The 18569-nt window shown below is 41.0% G+C and overlaps 3 protein-coding genes across 12 annotated transcripts; 1 reads left to right on the forward strand and 2 right to left on the reverse strand.

Moving 5' to 3' along the window:
• Positions 1 to 179: 179 nt before the first annotated feature.
• Positions 180 to 8509, reverse strand: olfml2ba (olfactomedin-like 2Ba). Of its 2 annotated transcripts, none has more exons than XM_051377893.1 (8): positions 8005 to 8509; positions 7626 to 7889; positions 7225 to 7332; positions 5649 to 5810; positions 3458 to 3686; positions 2054 to 3037; positions 1454 to 1630; positions 180 to 1355 (listed from the first exon to the last, which is right to left on the reverse strand). In XM_051377893.1, exons 1-8 carry the CDS (start codon positions 8170 to 8172, stop codon positions 742 to 744), a joined length of 2706 nt encoding a protein of 901 aa, XP_051233853.1. In that variant the 5' UTR covers positions 8173 to 8509; the 3' UTR covers positions 180 to 741. The 2 variants fall into 2 exon arrangements, with proteins under 2 accessions (XP_051233853.1, XP_051233854.1); XM_051377894.1 differs by having other exon boundaries at positions 7626 to 7818; positions 8005 to 8171.
• A 240-nt stretch (positions 8510 to 8749) lies between these two features.
• LOC127350869 (torsin-1A-interacting protein 2) lies at positions 8750 to 14734 on the reverse strand. 8 transcript variants are annotated; one of them, XM_051377897.1, is made up of 11 exons: positions 14611 to 14734; positions 13352 to 13439; positions 13123 to 13236; positions 12956 to 13030; positions 12392 to 12559; positions 12109 to 12222; positions 11929 to 12000; positions 11573 to 11719; positions 11094 to 11228; positions 10793 to 10885; positions 8750 to 10535 (listed from the first exon to the last, which is right to left on the reverse strand). In XM_051377897.1, the coding sequence occupies exons 2-11, from the start codon at positions 13386 to 13388 to the stop codon at positions 9772 to 9774; spliced, it is 1719 nt and encodes a 572-aa protein (XP_051233857.1). In that variant the 5' UTR covers positions 13389 to 13439; positions 14611 to 14734; the 3' UTR covers positions 8750 to 9771. The 8 variants fall into 8 exon arrangements, with proteins under 8 accessions (XP_051233857.1, XP_051233863.1, XP_051233859.1 ...); XM_051377903.1 differs by lacking the exon at positions 14611 to 14734 and adding an exon at positions 14145 to 14295 and having other exon boundaries at positions 11588 to 11701; XM_051377899.1 differs by lacking the exon at positions 14611 to 14734 and adding an exon at positions 14145 to 14295 and having other exon boundaries at positions 11588 to 11719.
• On the forward strand, positions 14320 to 18214 carry LOC127350870 (torsin-1A-interacting protein 2). Of its 2 annotated transcripts, none has more exons than XM_051377905.1 (8): positions 14320 to 14519; positions 14745 to 14867; positions 14959 to 15138; positions 15456 to 15542; positions 15626 to 15772; positions 15898 to 16020; positions 16114 to 16164; positions 16266 to 18214. In XM_051377905.1, the coding sequence occupies exons 1-8, from the start codon at positions 14447 to 14449 to the stop codon at positions 17051 to 17053; spliced, it is 1572 nt and encodes a 523-aa protein (XP_051233865.1). In that variant the 5' UTR covers positions 14320 to 14446; the 3' UTR covers positions 17054 to 18214. The 2 variants fall into 2 exon arrangements, with proteins under 2 accessions (XP_051233865.1, XP_051233866.1); XM_051377906.1 differs by having other exon boundaries at positions 14320 to 14513.
• The last annotated feature ends 355 nt before the right edge of the window (positions 18215 to 18569 follow it).

An 18569-nucleotide genomic window follows, 5' to 3' on the forward strand; every position in this document is an offset into this window, starting at 1 on the left:
ATTTGGACTGTTATCGACATCCAGTAACAGTTAATTATAGATTTGAACATTCATTCTCTGTATTTCTGTTTTTTCTTTCTACACTTTTTTGTCATCTATTCTTAGTCTGATGAATTAACACCAATTAACAAGTTGTAATTAAAGCCACTTTAACTTTGATTAGCCAAACAACAAAGACATTTTCTGTAAGTGTTTCTGAACTTTATTGTAGTCTCCTCAGAACAGTCTCATATGGAGTAAGTGCTTTCACAAGACAAAGGTCAACAGCAATACCAGCAATATTACCATGCAGAGGACCTGTGGCATATGATGCAAAGAAAAATTGAATACAAAATAATGTCTATAAAACAGAAATATGTAATTTGTCCACATAATATGTTCAAAGAGTATGCTTCCATGAACTGGTTCTTTTATGTGAGTTGTTAAAAGAGTATTTTGATCCAAGTCATGAACTTATTATTTCCACATTCATTTATCTCATAGGGTTGTTTTTTACAGTATTACAATATATACAGTACAACTTGACGTGTTGACTGAGGAATCAGGCTCATTGTTTCATTTCAGGTAAAAAGGAAAAAAAATAAATCTTGCTAAGCACAAAACAATTTAGTCTCAATATACTGAAGTACATTTGTACATTTGGCCCCCATTTGTCTCCATACCAAAGGCCATGTGGACTGATCTACAATCCATTCAAAGCATAGAATTACCTTTTTTAAAATAACTACTGTCAAACCCCTGCTAAGGGTCTACATAGGCAAACTTAATGTTATATGTGACTTGGTGTCCGTTGTCCCACGCATACAAAACACCCTCTTTGGGATTGTAGTCAATCTGCGTGGTGTAGGTGTAGTTGTTGGTGAAGGGCATTCTGGGAATCATCTGAGTGTTTGTGTGCGTGTCGAAGGCGTATTCCAAGTTGGCGTCCTTTTGGTTGTAGCTGTCAACAGCGTACAAGACGCCGCACACGATGAAGCAGTTTCCGTAGTGGTTTCTCTTGAGCCCGGTTCTCCAGGTGGTCTCCCTCTGCATGCTGAGGTCTGAGGGGTTGAGCTGACTCATAACAATCACTTCTTGTAGGAAGCCCTCATCATCCATTGCCGGGTAGATGATCCACAGGCCACTCTCGTCTACGGCAAAGTTGACGTCAGAGTGGCTGCGCCACTCCCAAGGTGACGATGTCTCCTCCACTAGAGCATCATGCAGCATGGTCCAGGCGGCCACATGACGCTGACGCAGGTCATACTTGATGATGTCTCGGGAGAAGGCACGGTTGTAGTAGAAAGCCCCATCGTAGACCACATGGCCTGTGCCAATCCAGTTGTAAGGAAGCTTGTATGAGTTGGTAAAACGGCCTAGAAAGGATAAAGAAGAGTGGAGGGGCATGACGTTACATCAAAGCAAAGGGATAATAAAGACGAATGTAGTGAAAGCGTGGACTACTGGCTCTTACCTGCTTTGAAAACCTCCAGGCTCCGGAACTCCAGGAGGTTATTCCCATAATAGAAATTTGTGACATAAATTTTGTCAGACCCAGACTTCGGGTCCTTCATCCATGCTCCTTCATTCCTGCCATAGGTGTTGTGAGTTACTGGCTCTGAGATTGTTGCCAAAGTGTCCTTACACTCCCCTGTGAAAGAGTCAGAGCCATGAGTGAGGATTTCAAAGCAATTTAACATCATCCAGACCTGCGTCAAAGAGTCTGAAAATAATTAGAGGCATTTGTTTTAACCAGCCTGAATCACGGAAAGGATGAGGTTGCCACAAAAGCACAGAATTACAAAGTTTGTATTTTCTTTTCTGGCAATATGTTTGGTAAGCTCCTATAAGCTCTTTCTAAGGTGTTTTTCAGTCACTCTAGCACACCACACACCACACACCACTGGTTCTGACTGAAATATCTCAACATGTTAGCATGCAGACATTAGCACTGAAAGTAACACACTGTATTACATTTAATTAACTAATTACAAAACCTTATTTTTATTTTAAAATTTCAACTTGACAAACATATCGGTCTTCCCATTCCATTCAACATATAAACTCAACTTACCGGGTTTTCTAGAAGTAAATTCCTCCTGCCTTTGCATTGGCTCATCTAACTCTCTGTGTTTCTTCTCTCCCTCTTCCTCCTCCCAACTGATTTTGTATTTTCGTTTGACTTGAGCAGCCTGTCTGGTAGTGGTGGTGGTAGTAGTAGTGGTGGTGGTGGTTGAAGAAGAGGCAGGTACAGGTGTGGTGAAAGGCAGAGAAGTGTGGGGAGTCAAGGGGATCACTCCCTGTGTGGTAGGAGGCAAAGTCGAGCCTGAAAAGAAGGCAGATTCAGTTTCTTCTTCTGGTGTTGTGCTAGCAGCCTGCGTGGAGGTAGCTGTTGTGGAATCTTCTGTGGGGTGTATAGGTGCTGAGGTCAGGGCAGCATAAGTTGTCATGGTCACAGTGGAAGGCGGGCTGGTAGTTGAAGCATCTGTGGCTGGGGTTGGTGCAAGTGTGCTTGAAAGAGCTGCAGTGCTGCCAGGTATGGTTTGCGTTTGGTCTTTCACCTGCAGGGTTGCGGTTCCCATCACAGTGGTTGGGATATTTCTTGTTGTGAAAGCTCGTAATATTTCCGCTGTGGCTGTAGTTTCAGGGGGTTGGGGTGTGTTCGTTGCAGTTTCGGTTGTTTCCTTGTCAGTGACGGCTCGTTCAGCCATCAAAGGGATTGGCAATTTAGTGGTTCCAGCAGTGACTCTTTGACTAGTCAGCGGCGCAGTCTCTGTGCTCCTGTTGTTTTGTGTGGTAGTGGTCGGTCCAAACATGACTGATGTGTCACTCTGTACATCTGATGTGGTTCCATTGGCACTGATTAACTCATCATGAGTTTCTGAGGCAGGCTCGGTTTCTTTCGGTGTTGTTGTTGGGATCGTCTTTTTAGAATCGTGCGATTGACCTCTTGTCTTTGGTCGAACTGATCTTGGTCGAGGGGCTCTGTGTTGTAGAAGATTTTCCTCAATGAAGAGGTTAACTGGGCCATCCCCACTGAATCCATGGTACTCAAACACTACAAAAGGGAAAGGCAAAGATCTGGTCAAATAATCTGAGCGCCAATTATCCAATACCATCAAAATTGTAAAGTAAGCTGTCTCTGAACTAATCCATTGAAGCGCAAACAAACAGTAGAAGCCACAGGATATAAACCCATTTGTAACTGTACATTTTTGCAGTGGCCAGACAGAGCAGCTCACAGATGGCCCTGACAGGCGTCTTATGTAATGTGATTATCCATCCAAACCACTCATCCGGTTTCATGGTATGCAGATTGGATGTATAAGGAAAAGTTGAAGGTATTTTGAAGTCGAAGGAATATCTTTAGCTCAAGTTAGACAGGAATCAAACCTGGGTTGCTGCAGTAAGAGACTCTATCAGGTGAGCTACCAGAGTGAACCCATACTATGAAAGCTGACTGAGGGTTTGCACTTACAGTTCTCTCCAGGCTCCCCGTCATCAGCCACCATCGGATCTGGTTCAGATTTATAAAAAGTCATTCCTCTGATGATCATTCCGTTGGGGCCAGTCTTCGACCCCTGAGAAGCTTCCTTGTTAGCCACGTTTTTGGGAGTCACCTCAGGTTTGACCTCAATGGTCTGAGTAGAACCATCTGTTTGCAGGAAGATTGGATTTTCCCCAATAAACTTCTCCTCATACTTTTCCTGTTAATGGACAGATAACACAAAACCTCTATGAGGCAAATGCATAAACAAGTGTCACTATTTTTTTCTTGATATCTTGTATTTTTCTATTTTATTTTGTTATTTAATGTGTATTTCTTTTTTCTTATCTGTTGTGTTATATCTTGAGCTGCTGTAAGTGAATTTCCCTAGTGTGGGATCAATAAAGTCTATCTTATCTCTTATCTTATTACATATACTAATACTACAATGTTGACAATGCACCTTTTTTGGCAAATAATCGCAATTTACTATTTAGTACTAACAGGAAATTATACAACCAATCTACTGGTGGACATCAAACAAGTGACAATTTTTTTCCCCCAAGGATATATGACTTAATTTCTTTGTTTACTGAGCTTCTGTATACAACAAATAGAGCAAGAAACGAGCAGTCAGACCATCAGTCTAAAAAGATGGACTGTAAAGCAACAGTTTGGCTATATTATTACCAGTTTCTTTGAAGGTATTGGCATTCACAGATCTCAACTATTAAAGTATTAGTTATTATTACTGATGGATTACTGACCCAAGTGTGACCCAAGTTGCAATAAACCTGAATTATGCTTTAATATAGAGGAAACCTTTAGTCAAAAATTGTATTTAATTTTGTTTCATTCTAGTTTCATTTCTCTTTGTTAACCTTGTTTTATGCTTCTTACAAGCGCTCTTGCGAAACATATTAACTTTGTGAATCACTTGCATATGAAGCCCAGGTCCACCCAGCACTGTTGGACGGGCCCTCCAGTTTGTATTAAAGTTGTTGTGGATCAGGGCCCAGTGGTACAGTCACTGGTCTGAGGTCTGCTATTGTCCACTGGGTCTGCCAAACCTTCCGATTACCACGATAACTTTTTTCTTTTTTCATTAATCATGGAGATGATGATTTTATGAAGGACTTTGTGGAAAGAACACATAATTGTTTATTTTGTTTTGAAGCAACACAGAACACCATTAATAATGTTTCACCATTCTGAGCAGCAGCATGTGAATCCAATCACTTCTTTTATGCGTGTTTCTTTCCTAAATTCAGTTTATTCAGTCACTTCACAACTGATTTAAATGTACAATATCGGGATTTGTCATAAAATGTTACAATGTTAATGGATGCACGATAGAATCTTAAACTCTTACCATTAACACGTGTATTTACTCAATATTCACATCACAGTAAGTGATACAAGTTGAATGTTGAATAAAAAAAATTGCGGTGGCACTGTTTACTCAGTATTTACTCTATATTTTTGGTGAAATTATTGGCTTACAAAAGTTATTACTTCACATGGGTAACAGGTACAGTAATTATTTAGTATCTATAAGTTAATAAGCAGTAATAATAGCTTCTTGAATGTTTTTACCCTCTGAAATCAAGGAATACATGTAGTAATAAATATCATATGAAATGTGTATGAACTAGGCAGGTGTACTATAATAGTTACTAGCAACTTGTAATTATTTACAGTTAGGATCCATGTACTTTGCTGGATTAGTATGTGTTATTTAATTATCTGGTAAATACTACGAATTCCTGTATAATTTGTTATCTTACATAATGATGCTAGCTGTAATTAGTGCTTAATTCATCCTCAGCACTCAATCATGTAAAATTGTTTTCTTTTTATGACTTAATAATTAATTTTTGTATCTATATACTTTTGTTTATATATACTAAATTAACTACAACCTGAATTTCATTATACAACCCTGTGTTGTAAAATAACAATTAAGTATCTTATTGTGACAGTTATTCTATAACATACTTGTTACAATTTTATTTGTACGTGGTTTTCAAGTGTTAACTACCTTCAAAAGCATAAATAACGCTGGTACTGCTTGGCAATGAAAGGGAATTACCCTTTTGCATCAATAATTACCCAGTAAATACAACGTACTACACCTACAGTATGTGTTATGTCATGGCACTACAGCCAAATAATTACTTACCTCTGGGTTTCGATACACTGCGGCTCCGCTGACCTCACCGAGTTCCTTCTTGTCCTGATGCCGGTCGGGGGGAGTGGTGGGTGGGCTTTCAGTCACATCTGCTTTGATGGGAGGGCTCTCCTGGGGTTTCACCTCATCAGTGGTGTTGTTCAGAGACACAACCTTCATGCAGTCATGGACATACCGAGATATTAACAGAAATACCGTGCATGTTCCTGTGGAAAATAGGCTGCAATCATCAGCAGTCATAATCACTAACAGGAGGAAGTGGAGCGCCGACTATCTTGAGTCATTAATAGGCAGAGTTTCACTTGTCATCGTAGGAAAAAAACAGGTGTTAGTAATAAGATTGAAGATCACTGCATTCTATTCAAGTATCCCAGTAAGTGGTGGCAGTGAGGCAGCAGGCACAATACCAGGACGCTGAAACAGCTAAATGGAATTCAGCCATCATTAATTTTATTTTCACCTGAGCTTTTCTTACTGTGGCTTGTCAAAATGCCTTCTGTGGGTAGGACTTATGCTCATCCCTTCCTAGAATGCACTTTAAAATACAATGAGCATCTTTGCTCACTAACTGATCTTTTCATGTGTCATACGTGGACACAGCTGAAACTAATAAAATCAATAATGGATACACTTGATTTACGCATTTATTTTATTAACTGCAGCTGTGAAAAGGGTCATTTCGGAAGCACATGGAGCTATTGCCCTGACAGTTTGCACCACAGCTTTCTGACATTGTGTAGGCACAGTATGTTGTATGTGACACTATTATCAAGGGTCATTCGATCAGTGACCCAATTAATGTTTTAGGTCCAATGTTAATTGTTAATAATAATGACATAGAACCCTAAAAAGTGTTGTATGTAAAGATTCTAGTCTTCAAATCCAGTCAGTGCAGGAATATTTTGAACATGTTTTTAATAACACACCCATGGTACGTTCACACAGGGGGTTTCAGTTATTGTGGATAAGTAGACCCTGTCTGGGCACGTAACCCTGCAGTTAGCTTTGGTGCACCTGTTTGGGCGGGACAACTTTATGAATGATGATGTTTATGATTTATTTAAGTAGATGGAGTTTGGTATGACAACTGTTTCACTGTTGAAAGGCAAATAGTTTATTGACTGAACACATCTTCACATTAAATATTTAATACTATAAAGCTTTAAGCCATTTTGTTTCAGATGACAAATTTAGTCTAAAAATACTATTATACATAATTTAATAAACATTTGGTTAATAATCATCCTTTGACAAGTCATTAAAATTCTAAAGTAATGTGTTAATGTACCAATAGAAAAAAAGACTAAAAAGTTTTTTGTGAGCTACATTTTTCTGAAGAAGGGGATCCTCAACCCGATGAACTTCCACATGTGAAAGAGAGTCTGATCACTCCTTCCAGGTTCAGCCTCTAATAAAAGTGAAAACTGGCTCAAAGAGTGTGTTTTGTTGGACCCACTGAACGTAGAAGCCACCAATACAAACACACCTTCTACCACCAGTTCGTGCTTATGTTATTACCAACACACTTGCGCTCATCTTTGCAAAATAAATCAATCAAATTAAATACCTTCTCAATGTGTTCCATGCGATCCAGGAGCTTATTGGTAACAGAGTGCAGCTTCAGTAGGTCCATGCCATAGAAGGAGCCCTCCAGCAGCTCAAGGATGGTGGACAGCTAGAATGATCAAGTGGATTCCGTCAAAAGGGTTTTACCAATTCAAGACATGCCATGCGTAAAATAGGCCTATCCCCAGCCCATCCAAACCCAGAGTTTCTGGTTATGGGGTAAAATGTGGGGCTACGCTTCCCTGAATTTGATAAAAACGTGATATTCATACTCCCAGTGATCCAGGACTCTCTAGAAATCAACAGGCGAGCAAGACAGCAGCCGTTCGCCTCTTGGCTCAGGCGCATGGGGGCTATTGGAGGCTCTAGTACGCACGGAAAACGGACAGGATGACACTTCACCTTGACATTCTCTTTTCCAGCTTCCCTAAGTTTTTTCAGCCTGAACTCTCCCTCGCAGGGGTTGACTGCTGACGGAGGAGCGATGCAGGCGCACTTGCACTCTGGTCCAGATGTGATGGTCTCCACAGTGTAGAAGTCCTGCACAGCGGCGCTCCCTTCTTCTATCCGCCGGCAGGCGCTCCTGCTCAGGGGTCTGACAACACATTTACACCGACAGTCAGAGCCTTCCGAGAGGGCTTTCACTTTGTCATAATCACCCAGCAGCTACAAAGAGAAGAGGACGGATGTATTTTGCACCACGCTCAATCAAAAACGTTTGAATTTTGACGCAGGAAATGGTAAAATGTCCATAAAACAATAAAGGGATATTTCCTCCTACCTTAGAGAGGATGCTCTCCTGCCCATCTATCTCCTCCTGCAGCCTGTCACTTTCCTCTGTATTGCTCTCAAGTTGTGACCTAGGATCTTCTCCCCAGGTCTTTGGCGCTGCAGAGCCCCGTGGAAAATACGCACAGCACACTGCGATGACAATACATAACTTATACATGTTGTGAGGCTCACAGAGCGCCGAAAAGAGAAATAATGTTGCAAGTATGCTGGCAGGCACAGCCTGTCACCAGTTAGTTAAGCTGCCAAGAAAATATCATAGCCTGCTTCTGGCTCCAAAAAACTAGTGAGGGGTATCCAGAAAAGTCATCAGAGAGCGAGATTAAGCTTTATAGCGCGATGTGATGTTTTTCATTGTCAGTGAAGGCGGGCTGGTTTTGTGCAGAGAAAGCGTGCAGTCGGTGAGAGAGCAGCCGGCATCTGCAGCTGAAGAGCGCGCACAGGAGGCGGATCTCTGCGCACACTGGCGAGGAGGAGTTGACCTGCTTCAGACGCTTTCTCAAACATGATGTGCAGCACATTAATATTAGTCAGGAGTAAAATATTCGCTCAGAGCTTCAGTCTAATGTTGGATTTTCTTTGAGATTCGACGTCCAATGGAAGGTCCTAAAGCTCATTAGGAGGTTAAATAGAAAGTAGCAGCCTGATGCATGTGGATTTGGTTTGAGTCAGTCCCGCTGTGGTTTTGCTGCCCTCTAGCTGCAGCAGTGTTTAGTCACATGACAACAAATACAGCATTGGAATTAACTTGTTTATTTTTACTTTAAGGCACATTCAATTTATGCACTTATCTTCATAAAACTTCTTCCTGTAATGTGATATGTGAATATGTGTATAGAAAATGGAGCATGGGAAGTTCAGTTAAGGCACGTGGTGCCGTGTAGGTTTGAGAGTTGTGACATTTGTCATAAAAACCATAAACCCTGTGTTGAGATACCAAAAAGAATACCACTGCCCAGTAGCTCTTTGTGATCATTATCCATAGGAGAACAATCAAGTCTTACATTAAATAACTTTTGAAATTTACACAAATTGCAGCAGTTACCATCAACATTGCACATTATACAGTAAAATCCACAAACCCCGTTCAATCGCTTTTCATTTTGCAAGTTGTCTAAAATCAAATTTGATTAAAAGTACTAAAACAAAAAGCACCACAGCCTTTTGTCAAACATTTTTTTCATTATGAATTTTGACATACATCTTTACAAATATCCCATTGTATAATCTTAATCTTAAGTGTCTTATTTCTACTTGATGTCTTCATCTTAAGTGACCTTCAATATATGGTATATGTAAGAAACCTCTGGGTCTTTGAAGGCCCAGTGTGTAATATTGAGGAGAATCTATTAGCAGGAATGGAATATAATATTTATAGAATGAGCCAATCTGAGCTACAGATGCCAGGGGTCATCTTCCATGCAGGCCGCATTGTTTAACCACCATGTTTCTACAGTAACCCAGAACGGACAAACCAAACACTGGCTCTAGATATGCTTTTTTTGGGGGGGAGTTTCACGGCCACCGTAGTTTCACCTACACACTTCACAGGGTGTTTGCATTCCCAGGTGGTCATATACAGACATGAGAAGTGGTCCGTTAGTTGAGATCTGCAACTTCACCGCCAAATGCCACTAAATCCTACACACTGGTCCTTTAATGCTGCTAGTAGCCTCAGAATGACACCCAGGGAGAAAGCTGACAGATAGACAGAAGTGCTTAGACCAAAAGTTCAAACAACAGTGATTATTCATGTCCCCTAGCATCCTTCATGCTCCATCCTTTCCTCTGCTGCCACTGGCAGGATGAGGTGGGAAATGCGGCTCCAGAGTCCACCGTACTTGTCGAGGTCCATCCTGTCAAAAGATACAGGGTGGCCGTCAGAAAGGAACTTCTTCTGAAGGTGGTCATCCACCATCTCTTCCACAGTACTCAAACGACTCTTGGCAGAAATCTCTTCTTGCTCCTCCAGCAGTACTGTGAATATCAGACAAGTCTTCTTGTAGGCGGCGTTCTCGTGGTCGCAGTAGCGGTAAAAAATGAGGGTAGAGCCTGGAGGTAGCTCCTCAAAGCGGTGAATGACGGCCACGGGTTTGTCTCCTTCGAAAGCTCCCTGTAACTTGCTGTCAATGTCCAGTTTGACCTGGTCGCTGTCCTGGCTGGCTTTGCCGGCTCCATCGATGTGGAGGACGGAGGCGTTGAGGGCAGAAGAGAAGGCGGAGGCCAGGCCCTGAGCCAGGCAGCGCAATGTCCGCTGGGCTCCGACGCCTGCAGTCAGGATCAGACTGACGGGCTCTGTGGGCTGGGCCGTCTGGAGGTGCCTCAGCAGGTGGATCCTGCTCCTTTTCCATAGCTCAGCACGCTGGTTAGGGAACTGAGTATTTAATTTATCCATCTGCCTGAGGAAGATGTCGATTTTCCGCACATCCTTTTTCTCGGGTGGAGCCTCGGGTTGGAGGAGATGCTGCACCAGGATGGCAACAACGACCACTATAACCACTGCTATCAGGTATCTTGCACATCCTACGGAGAGAAGGCACATGTGTTGTCTCAACCAGTACTCTATACGCAATTCACAAATTATTTATAACTAACTGTGTCTCAAGTATTACACCACATACGTTGTTAAAGAACTTGAAACTAGAACATTTTCATAATGATCACTGACAGTAAGGTCTTTGTTGTCATTTGATTTAAAAGGGTTCCTTCAATAATTTGCTTTGCTAGTGATCACCGTGACACTAAAAAGATAAAATGTGAAGAAAAAGTAACAAGATTACCTCCAGTAATCCCAGTCACCACTGGATCTGCATGTTCAGTAGACTCCTGAGTAGTAGGGCCAATGGTGTGTATATCCAGGTCGCTTCCACCATCTGATCAATGTGAGAAAAAAATGATAGTTAGAACAGACTAAACTAAACAGACACCCCAACCACAGGAAGTCATTTGTGCAGATACATGTTCATGCTCCCTCACTGACTTCCCACCAATGAACAAACTATGAAAATCCAGAAGCTCAGCACCCCACAGCGGGGGCTAAAGGAAAAGGAAATTCTGCAATCACTGAAATTTCAGACTCACCCTTTGTGGTGTTAGTGCCTGGGGTTTCTGTCTTAAGTCTATCGTTGGGTCCATCTACTTTGTCCTTCTTTCTGTCACGCAGGGTTGGTGGAGTAGGTGCTTCTGGTGCTTTTTTCTCCCCAGCGTGATATTCTCCTGATAAAAATATAATAGTTTAACGCCAAGAAAAAGTGTCACTACAGTTACATTTTAAGTGGGGTTTAATAAAGGTCCAGAGCAAAAACTGTTTTTAATCTCACAATATTAGGATAGGTTCACAATTTTTAAGTCTGTCTTTAAATAATACTCACATGCCCATGTGTACATTGAAACAATTATTAGTTGCTGTAATTTACTTAAAACTGAGACAAATGACACTTGTTAGAGGTCTGTAGCATGTTTTTCCAAAGTGAGTGAAATATAACTGACCTGGCTCAAAAAGTGTGAACATAATGAATAATAATGTCTGAATGTCAAAACACTTTGATAGAAACACTCACTGGAAATCTCTTCACCTATCACGGTCCGCTGTTTATTTCTCGCCGTTTCTCTGTTGTAATCACCATGACTTGCGTCATCAGTGGGAGGTGGCGTGCTGTCGTTCTCCTCAGTCCGTGTGCTGGCTTTATCTGGAGAAGAGGATCCTTCTGTAAGTGGCGTATTACAAAATAGATAACAAGATAGATAACAAACTACTGTAGGGAGCACAGCAAAATGTAACAACTCGGGGAAAGTGCAGAGACAAGACATCCTGTGTCACATTTATCTACAAGAACACACTACATTTATACAGTATATTCATGGTTTATGGAATATTTAATAGAAAGGAATCACTGTTATTAATCTATTCACTCACTTTTAACCTCAGCCAGCTCCACGTCTTCACCGTTGTTGCTTTCAGTCGCTCTGTTTGTGGATGAAGCTGAGTCTTGTTAGGTGACACAGAGAGCATGTTTGATTAATGCTGTAGATGCACACACACATTTGGTAAAGATACACTGAATGGATAACTATTGACCTTGCTTGAATATTTTACCTCCTGAGAGTTGCTGCTTTACAATCGGAGTAATATCAGTCTCTTTCCGTTTTTTCTCATCACTTGCTGAGACATGATCCATATTTGCTGACTGTGTTTGTTTTTCCATGACACCTGATAAAAAAAGTAAATGAAAGATGAATACCACTGCTGTAAATGTTTGAAAATATACAAGTCTCCCCCAGTGTATACAATTATGTAATGGACCTGGCTCATAAAGAAGCGGGAAAATAATGAATAATGTCTGAATCACTTGTTATAACACTTTGATAGGAACACTCACTGGAAATCTCTTTACCTATCATGGAAGGCTGCCTATTTGTCACTGTTTCTCTGTTGTAATCACCATGATGTCCGTCATTAGTCTGAGGTGAGGTGCTGTTGTCCTCCTCAGTGCTGGCCTCATCTGGAGAAGAGGATCCTTCTGTAAGAGGTACCACCCTCTCTTCAGCTAAATCCCCATTTGCAGTAAACACAGAAATTAAGTGTAATCTAAGTTATAGTTTGACTGAAAGACTAAGATTTAATTTTCAATTTCTAAGGAATATATTTAATTTTTTTTATTTCTATTCCAGATCTGGAATCAAAACCATTAGCTTTTTCTTCTACATACATTTCTTTAACATGTTCATTTATAATACATTAATACAAAATAAATAACCAGACTAACAAACAGTACAGCAAAATGTAACAACTTTTTGGTGTGTGAGGGACAAAACATCCTGTGTCACATTTACCTACAACAACACACTACATATATACAGTGGATTCATGGTTTAATGTTTGTCTATGAGAAACTATTTGATGGAAATGAATCACTGATATTATTCTATCTAGTTACTCTTACCCTCAGCCAGCTCCACGTCTTCATCATTGTCACTTTTAGTCTCTCTGTTTGTGGATGCAGATGATGAAGCTGAATCTTGTTAGGTGACACAGAGAGCATGTTTAATTAGTGCTGCAGATGCACACACACATTTGGTGGATTTCTATTGACCTTGTTGAATATTTTACCTTCTGAGTGTTGCTGCTTTACATCCTGATCACTATCAGTATTTTCCTGTTTGCTCTCATCACTTGCTGAGACATGATCCATATTTGTTGATTCTGTTTCTTCTTCCTTGGCCCCTGATAAAAAGGTAAATACTGACATATTAGATACATTTAAACCACTGCTGTAAATGCAAAGTAAATATACTAGTCTTATATAACTAATATCTGATCTTTAAAGATGCTTCAGTACCTGCTGTATGCTGGTCATGGGGGTTATGCTCTGTCATGTCTTTGAATGGGGGCACTTTACTCAAGATGGTTCATTGGATGGTTCAAAGCTGCAGGAAGAAAATGGTATATACCATTTGTTTTTATACCAACACAGGAGCACATTTTTGTTTTCTTTATTGCAGAATACAAGTGTACCAAGCACTCTACCTTCCGATTACAGTACAGTTTAAGACTGAGAATCAGTCACAAACAAACAATCAAGATGGAAATGATCAAGTACAAGTAAAAAAAATGATCTTGGGGTAATCAAAGAAATGTTGTAAAACCGGTTACCAGTAGGTAGGCTGAAAGGCAGTCTTTTATTAATCTTTGAATCAGTCTTAACTCCCCACGTTTTGAATTAATAATGATTTGACACAGATCAAATGAGAGGGTTTTGATTAGTGAAACTGTTTCGATGTTTCCCGTATTTGGGGGTAAACGAGCAGACCGTGTAAGATGCAAGCTTAGTTAGCAAACGTTATATCACCTTAACATTAGTAGTTAGTAGAACAGCTAGTAAAACCTGCTTACCGGGAACGAAGCTAATGGCACCCACCATACACAAACTGTCCGTTAGCTACCCAGCTAACTAACGTTAGCACATTAACAGCAACAACAACAGACGAGTTAGCTAGGCTAGCCGGCTGAGAGGTGCTACTTTAGCCAACAGTTAGCAAAACAACAACGGTACATGGCTTTAGTCTGTACGAACTGCCGTCGTGTAACTTAATTTACCTATATTTAAGAGGTTACTAATCACTAATCCTTACCAAGTGTACCGTGATCACGTCGCCGTGGAGTTTGACCAACATAATGTTCCTTATCTCTGTGACGTTACTTAGCGTCTGCCCAACTGACGGTTCGCGGAACGCTGGGCGGAACGTTGGGCACTGTCCGTGTTTCCTAGGTAACTGAATGTGGCGGAACTTATTTCCGGTCATCAACGGCGTCCCGTCACGAAATGTTTCCCCTAACAATGAAGCAAGGAAGTCTCGTCTGTTCGTGAACACGATGTGTCGTCGTATTGTTTAATTTGTATTTTTGGCGTGGCGCGCGTTGTAGCTAATCAGAAATGGATTCCCGGGAGTCTGACAATATGGCGGCTCGCCCCTTGAGACGGTCGACACGACAGTCGTCAGGTAAAGGTAAGCAAAGGGACTGTTGACGATTAGCTAGCTTAGCCTTCGAAGCTAGCTGACCTCAGCTTACTCAAAGTTTAACAACACAATCTCTTACATTTCTGATTAACAGTCCGACGTTGGCTGACTTTATCGGTGTAGGCTGAGCCAGTGAGCTTTACGTTAACGTTAACTAGCTTCTCTACACTCGCTCGCTGTAACGTTTCTTGTTTCTTTCTGCTTCTTCCTTAGTGTTGAGTTTCGAGCCGACTCCCAGGGGTCCCTTAAAGAGGACCAGAAGAGGGTTAGATAAAAAAGCTCCTCTTTCAGTTGTCAATGGTTCCAGAGATGAGGAGACTGGTTCAGAGGATGAAGGTGGGATGCTCCAGTTAACAGTCAACCCTCGGTCTGATCTTTTAAAGGTGGTGTAAAAATGGTGAAAAGAATTTAATTTCCCCCTTAACAGAGTCCCCCAGCAAGAAGAGTCGACCGGAGACCGGAGGAGACGTTGGCGGCGGGGGTGATGAGAATAATGAGATGGATGTCCAAGAACCAGCTGAAGATCTGGTGAAAACGGAACACCAAGAAATGGATATTATTAAGCAGGACTCCTCTCATGGCACTCATCAACCAAACATATGCCACGGTTAGAGCTGCAACTTCTGACTGGCTTCATAATCTATTCATGTGCACACATTTTCCTCATATGATCAGCTAATCAATTAATTGTTTTAAGTACTAGCCAGAGTGACTTTATTGAATTAATTAGCTATAGTCTTTTTAATTCAGATCTCAGTTAGGGCTCACCACCTGTTGATTATATTTGGGAGAAAATGTCAAGTGTGTGTGTGTGTGTGTGTGTGTGTGTTTTAGAATGCATGCAGCTATCAAATGACAAACGCATCGTATTTGTAGGTGTACGCAGCACCTATTTCATAAAGGTTTTCCCTCTGTATAAATCAGATGCCCTTGGAGATGTGAATTTATCCCCTCGTGTTGTGCTCAGTGAATGCTGGCGATCCTGTCATACTATGAATGAACCTGTGAGAGGTATGAAAAACACAAGTTCATTCTGCATATTACATTAAGAGAGGATAATTCAGTCGTCCTAATCTTACCTGTTTTGTTTTCAGTAACACCGTCAACGACAGGATCTGTTACCTCCACCAAGTCTGTCGCACAAATCAGATCACCAGCAACGAGACATGATGTGCACGTTCCTAAGGTCACCAGCATGGACGAGTACAAGAGGACGATGGAGGCCAAAGCCAAGAGCTCTGGTAATGTAGACATTTCTATTTAGCCAGAGTTTAGTCAACAAAATTGAATTGAGCACTTGTTCAATGCATTTACGCCTCTGAAAAATGGAATCAATCAATGTAGAAAAATTCTGCTTCATATTTAGGTGTACCGACTGTTAACCACCGTGTCCCAGGCGTGTATCCAGCCTCAGAGAAATCCTACACAACACGACAACGTGTGAATAACATTCCAACACAAAAAGAAACTGTTCCACGCAAAAAACAAGGTATTGCAGCTTCAGCTGAATATTACAGTGCTTAGCAACATGTTAAGTAGACATTTTTAACATTGACTTAATGAAATTTTTTTCTTTTAAAAGTGATAAAGAAAACTGCTGATATCAAGAAAAGCTCAGGACGTTCCTCTAGAGGTAAGCCACAGTTATTTTATTACATCATCATCTCACCCAAAGATACTAGTTCTGCATTATTTACTGTGCTACTGTTGATATGTTGTCTTGTGTCCTGTTAGGATACATGTGGTGTTTCTGGCGTTTGGTTCTCCTGCTGCTGCTCAGTTCGTCTGCTGTCTTGCTGGCGTACAAGATCATTCCTGTACTCCAGAGGGCTGCAGATGGCAGAGAGCATCCATCCAGAGCTGTGAAGCCAGAAAAGTTTGCAGAGTACCTGTCTCTTCTTGAGGCTCAGTTCCCCAGTCAGCGGCCTGACTTGTGGAAGAGGAGCAAGATCCACCTGGAGAAGCACCTCAATACATCCCATCCCACAGAGCCAGTCAGTCTGATCTTCACTGCTGGCTTAAGTGCAGAGCAGACGCTGCGCTGCCTGGCTCAGGGGCTGGCATCATCCTACTCGTCTGCCCTCAACGCCTCCGTCCTCCACATCGATGGAGCCAGCAAAGCCAGCCAGGACAGCGATGAGGTGAAGCTGGACATTGACAGCCAGTTGCAAGCTGCCTTTGAAGGAGACAAACCCGTGGCCGTCATTCACCGCTTTGAGGAGCTGCCTCCGGGCTCTACCCTCATTTTTTATCGCTACTGCGACCACGAGAACGCAGCATACAAGCGCGTGTTCTTGTTGTTTACTGTGCTCCTGCCTCAAGAGGAGATCAGGCTTGACCAGAGTCTGAAGGAGGTGGAGGAGAAGGTGCACGACTGTGTCAGCAAAAGGCTGGTGGCCTCCAGCAACCCAGCCGCTTACAATAAGATGGACGTTGACAAGTTCAGTGGACTGTGGAGCCGCATTTCCCATCTTACTTTGCCTGTTGTGGCTGAGACGAAGGTAGAGCAGAATGGATGCTGATTAGCTCAGCTGCCATCAAAGAGGAAGTCAGGATGCTACTTTGGACCAGCCTGATCCTTCTTGACACTGTGCAGGGGCTATAAAACAGAAGTAAAATGTGTGTTATATTTCACGTATAGACTTGAGTTAAAATGTTTGAAGGGTGTATTAAGCTCTCTCTGTCAGAGCAACTGTGTTCAAGCTGTAAGTTCAATGTTAATGGTTCAGTTTAACTGCTCACAAGATGTCCAGCACTGAGTTTTTACATTTTGTGTAAAGGTTTTGCATTAGGATGTAACATGCTTGTTTCACCATCGTTCCACTTCCAAAGTACGGTATGAAATGCATATTCAACATACAGTATGCAACATACCGTTTAACTGATTGGTTTTCTCCTAGTTCTGTATCATAAATCTCAATCGGCAGCACTTTGTTCAACAGCTTTTTTTCATTTTCTGTTTAAGTCTTTGTTTTAGGTGTGAAAGATATATTTCTTGTTCTGTATCAAATCTCCCAGACAACTGATGGCTTTATTTTATATTTCTGTTCGATGTCCCCATGGAGATGTGTGTCCCTTCTTTTAAATCTCTTGTGTACATGATTGGTTTGATTTTTGCACTAGAAATGTTTGATTTTGCTTTAACTATCCATTTTATCAAAAGTACTGGCTTTTATTAAGATAAATATTTTATATTCTTTGTTTTTTTTTCTGAATGTGTATATTTGTGATATGGTGTCTTTTTCCCAGACTGAAGTATTTTTTGATAGCTGTGTATATATATTGGATATAAAAAGGTTAGTTCTTTATACTTATGGTCAAGAAACCACTGAAATGTACTTAAATTGTTTTCAACCTAGAAACATACAGCATCTCACTCAGTGATTTGAATTTCTAAAAATATTTTGACTAAATATTAGTCATTAAGTCACAAAATGTGCCTTACACTCATATAGAGAAGATTAGACTGTATTTGGAAAAAGTACCAAAACACTCGCGTACTGTATCTTGGCAACATCACAACCCAAACAAGGTTTTGCGTATGTAGATTTGTACAAATTTTTAATTTCAACATAAAGGAAAGTGTTCTCTCCTGTGATACAGCTCATTTTACCATTCATGAATTTAGTTTTGCTCGTAAGAATATGTGTACATTTTCAATAAAGATTATTTTGATAACTGGAGTTAATCATCAAGCCCACAGTTATGCTTCCTCTGTTTATGCTCAGTTTCTTCAACAGTGGTAGAGAAGAGTTTCCCTCTAGTGATGTTTGACTTTATAACCTCCTTTTATTGATAAGTAATCTTATGGTGACAGCTTAAGTGTACAGTATCCAGGCTTGAAACCAGGAAGTTGTGTATAAATATACAACAAGGCAGGAGTTCAATCATTTGCTAAGCAGTTAAGATGTAGGACTCTGTACCAATTAACTTTTTATGGATTAAACTGACCAAGTAGCAGAGTTGTTGTCTATAACATGACAGAGGAACATTTACAGACACTATACTGTGTCTAACTTTTCTAAATCTATGTGGTGC

This window comes from Dicentrarchus labrax, unplaced genomic scaffold (assembly GCF_905237075.1).
Source record: "Dicentrarchus labrax unplaced genomic scaffold, dlabrax2021, whole genome shotgun sequence".
Classification (NCBI taxonomy): domain Eukaryota; kingdom Metazoa; phylum Chordata; class Actinopteri; family Moronidae; genus Dicentrarchus; species Dicentrarchus labrax.

Bases quoted from the DNA above. Each gene is read 5' to 3' on its own strand.
- LOC127350869 (XM_051377897.1), bottom strand. From the start codon at position 13,388: ATGACAGAGCATAACCCCCATGACCAGCATACAGCAG. The intron at 13,237-13,351 runs GTACTGAAGCAT...CCTTTTTATCAG, and splicing joins CCATGACCAGCATACAGCAG to GGGCCAAGGAAGAAGAAACA. The intron at 13,031-13,122 runs GTAAAATATTCA...TCACCTAACAAG, and splicing joins AAAGCAGCAACACTCAGAAG to ATTCAGCTTCATCATCTGCA.
- LOC127350870 (XM_051377905.1), top strand. From the start codon at position 14,447: ATGGATTCCCGGGAGTCTGACAATATGGCGGCTCGCCCCTTGAGACGG. The intron at 14,520-14,744 runs GTAAGCAAAGGG...CTTCTTCCTTAG, and splicing joins ACGACAGTCGTCAGGTAAAG to TGTTGAGTTTCGAGCCGACT. The intron at 15,543-15,625 runs GTATGAAAAACA...TTTTGTTTTCAG, and splicing joins TATGAATGAACCTGTGAGAG to TAACACCGTCAACGACAGGA.
- olfml2ba (XM_051377893.1), bottom strand. From the start codon at position 8,172: ATGTATAAGTTATGTATTGTCATCGCAGTGTGCTGTGCGTATTTTCCA. The intron at 5,811-7,224 runs GTATTTAATTTG...GACTGCATGAAG, and splicing joins GCATGGAACACATTGAGAAG to GTTGTGTCTCTGAACAACAC. The intron at 1,631-2,053 runs GTAAGTTGAGTT...ACTCTTTCACAG, and splicing joins ATTTACTTCTAGAAAACCCG to GGGAGTGTAAGGACACTTTG.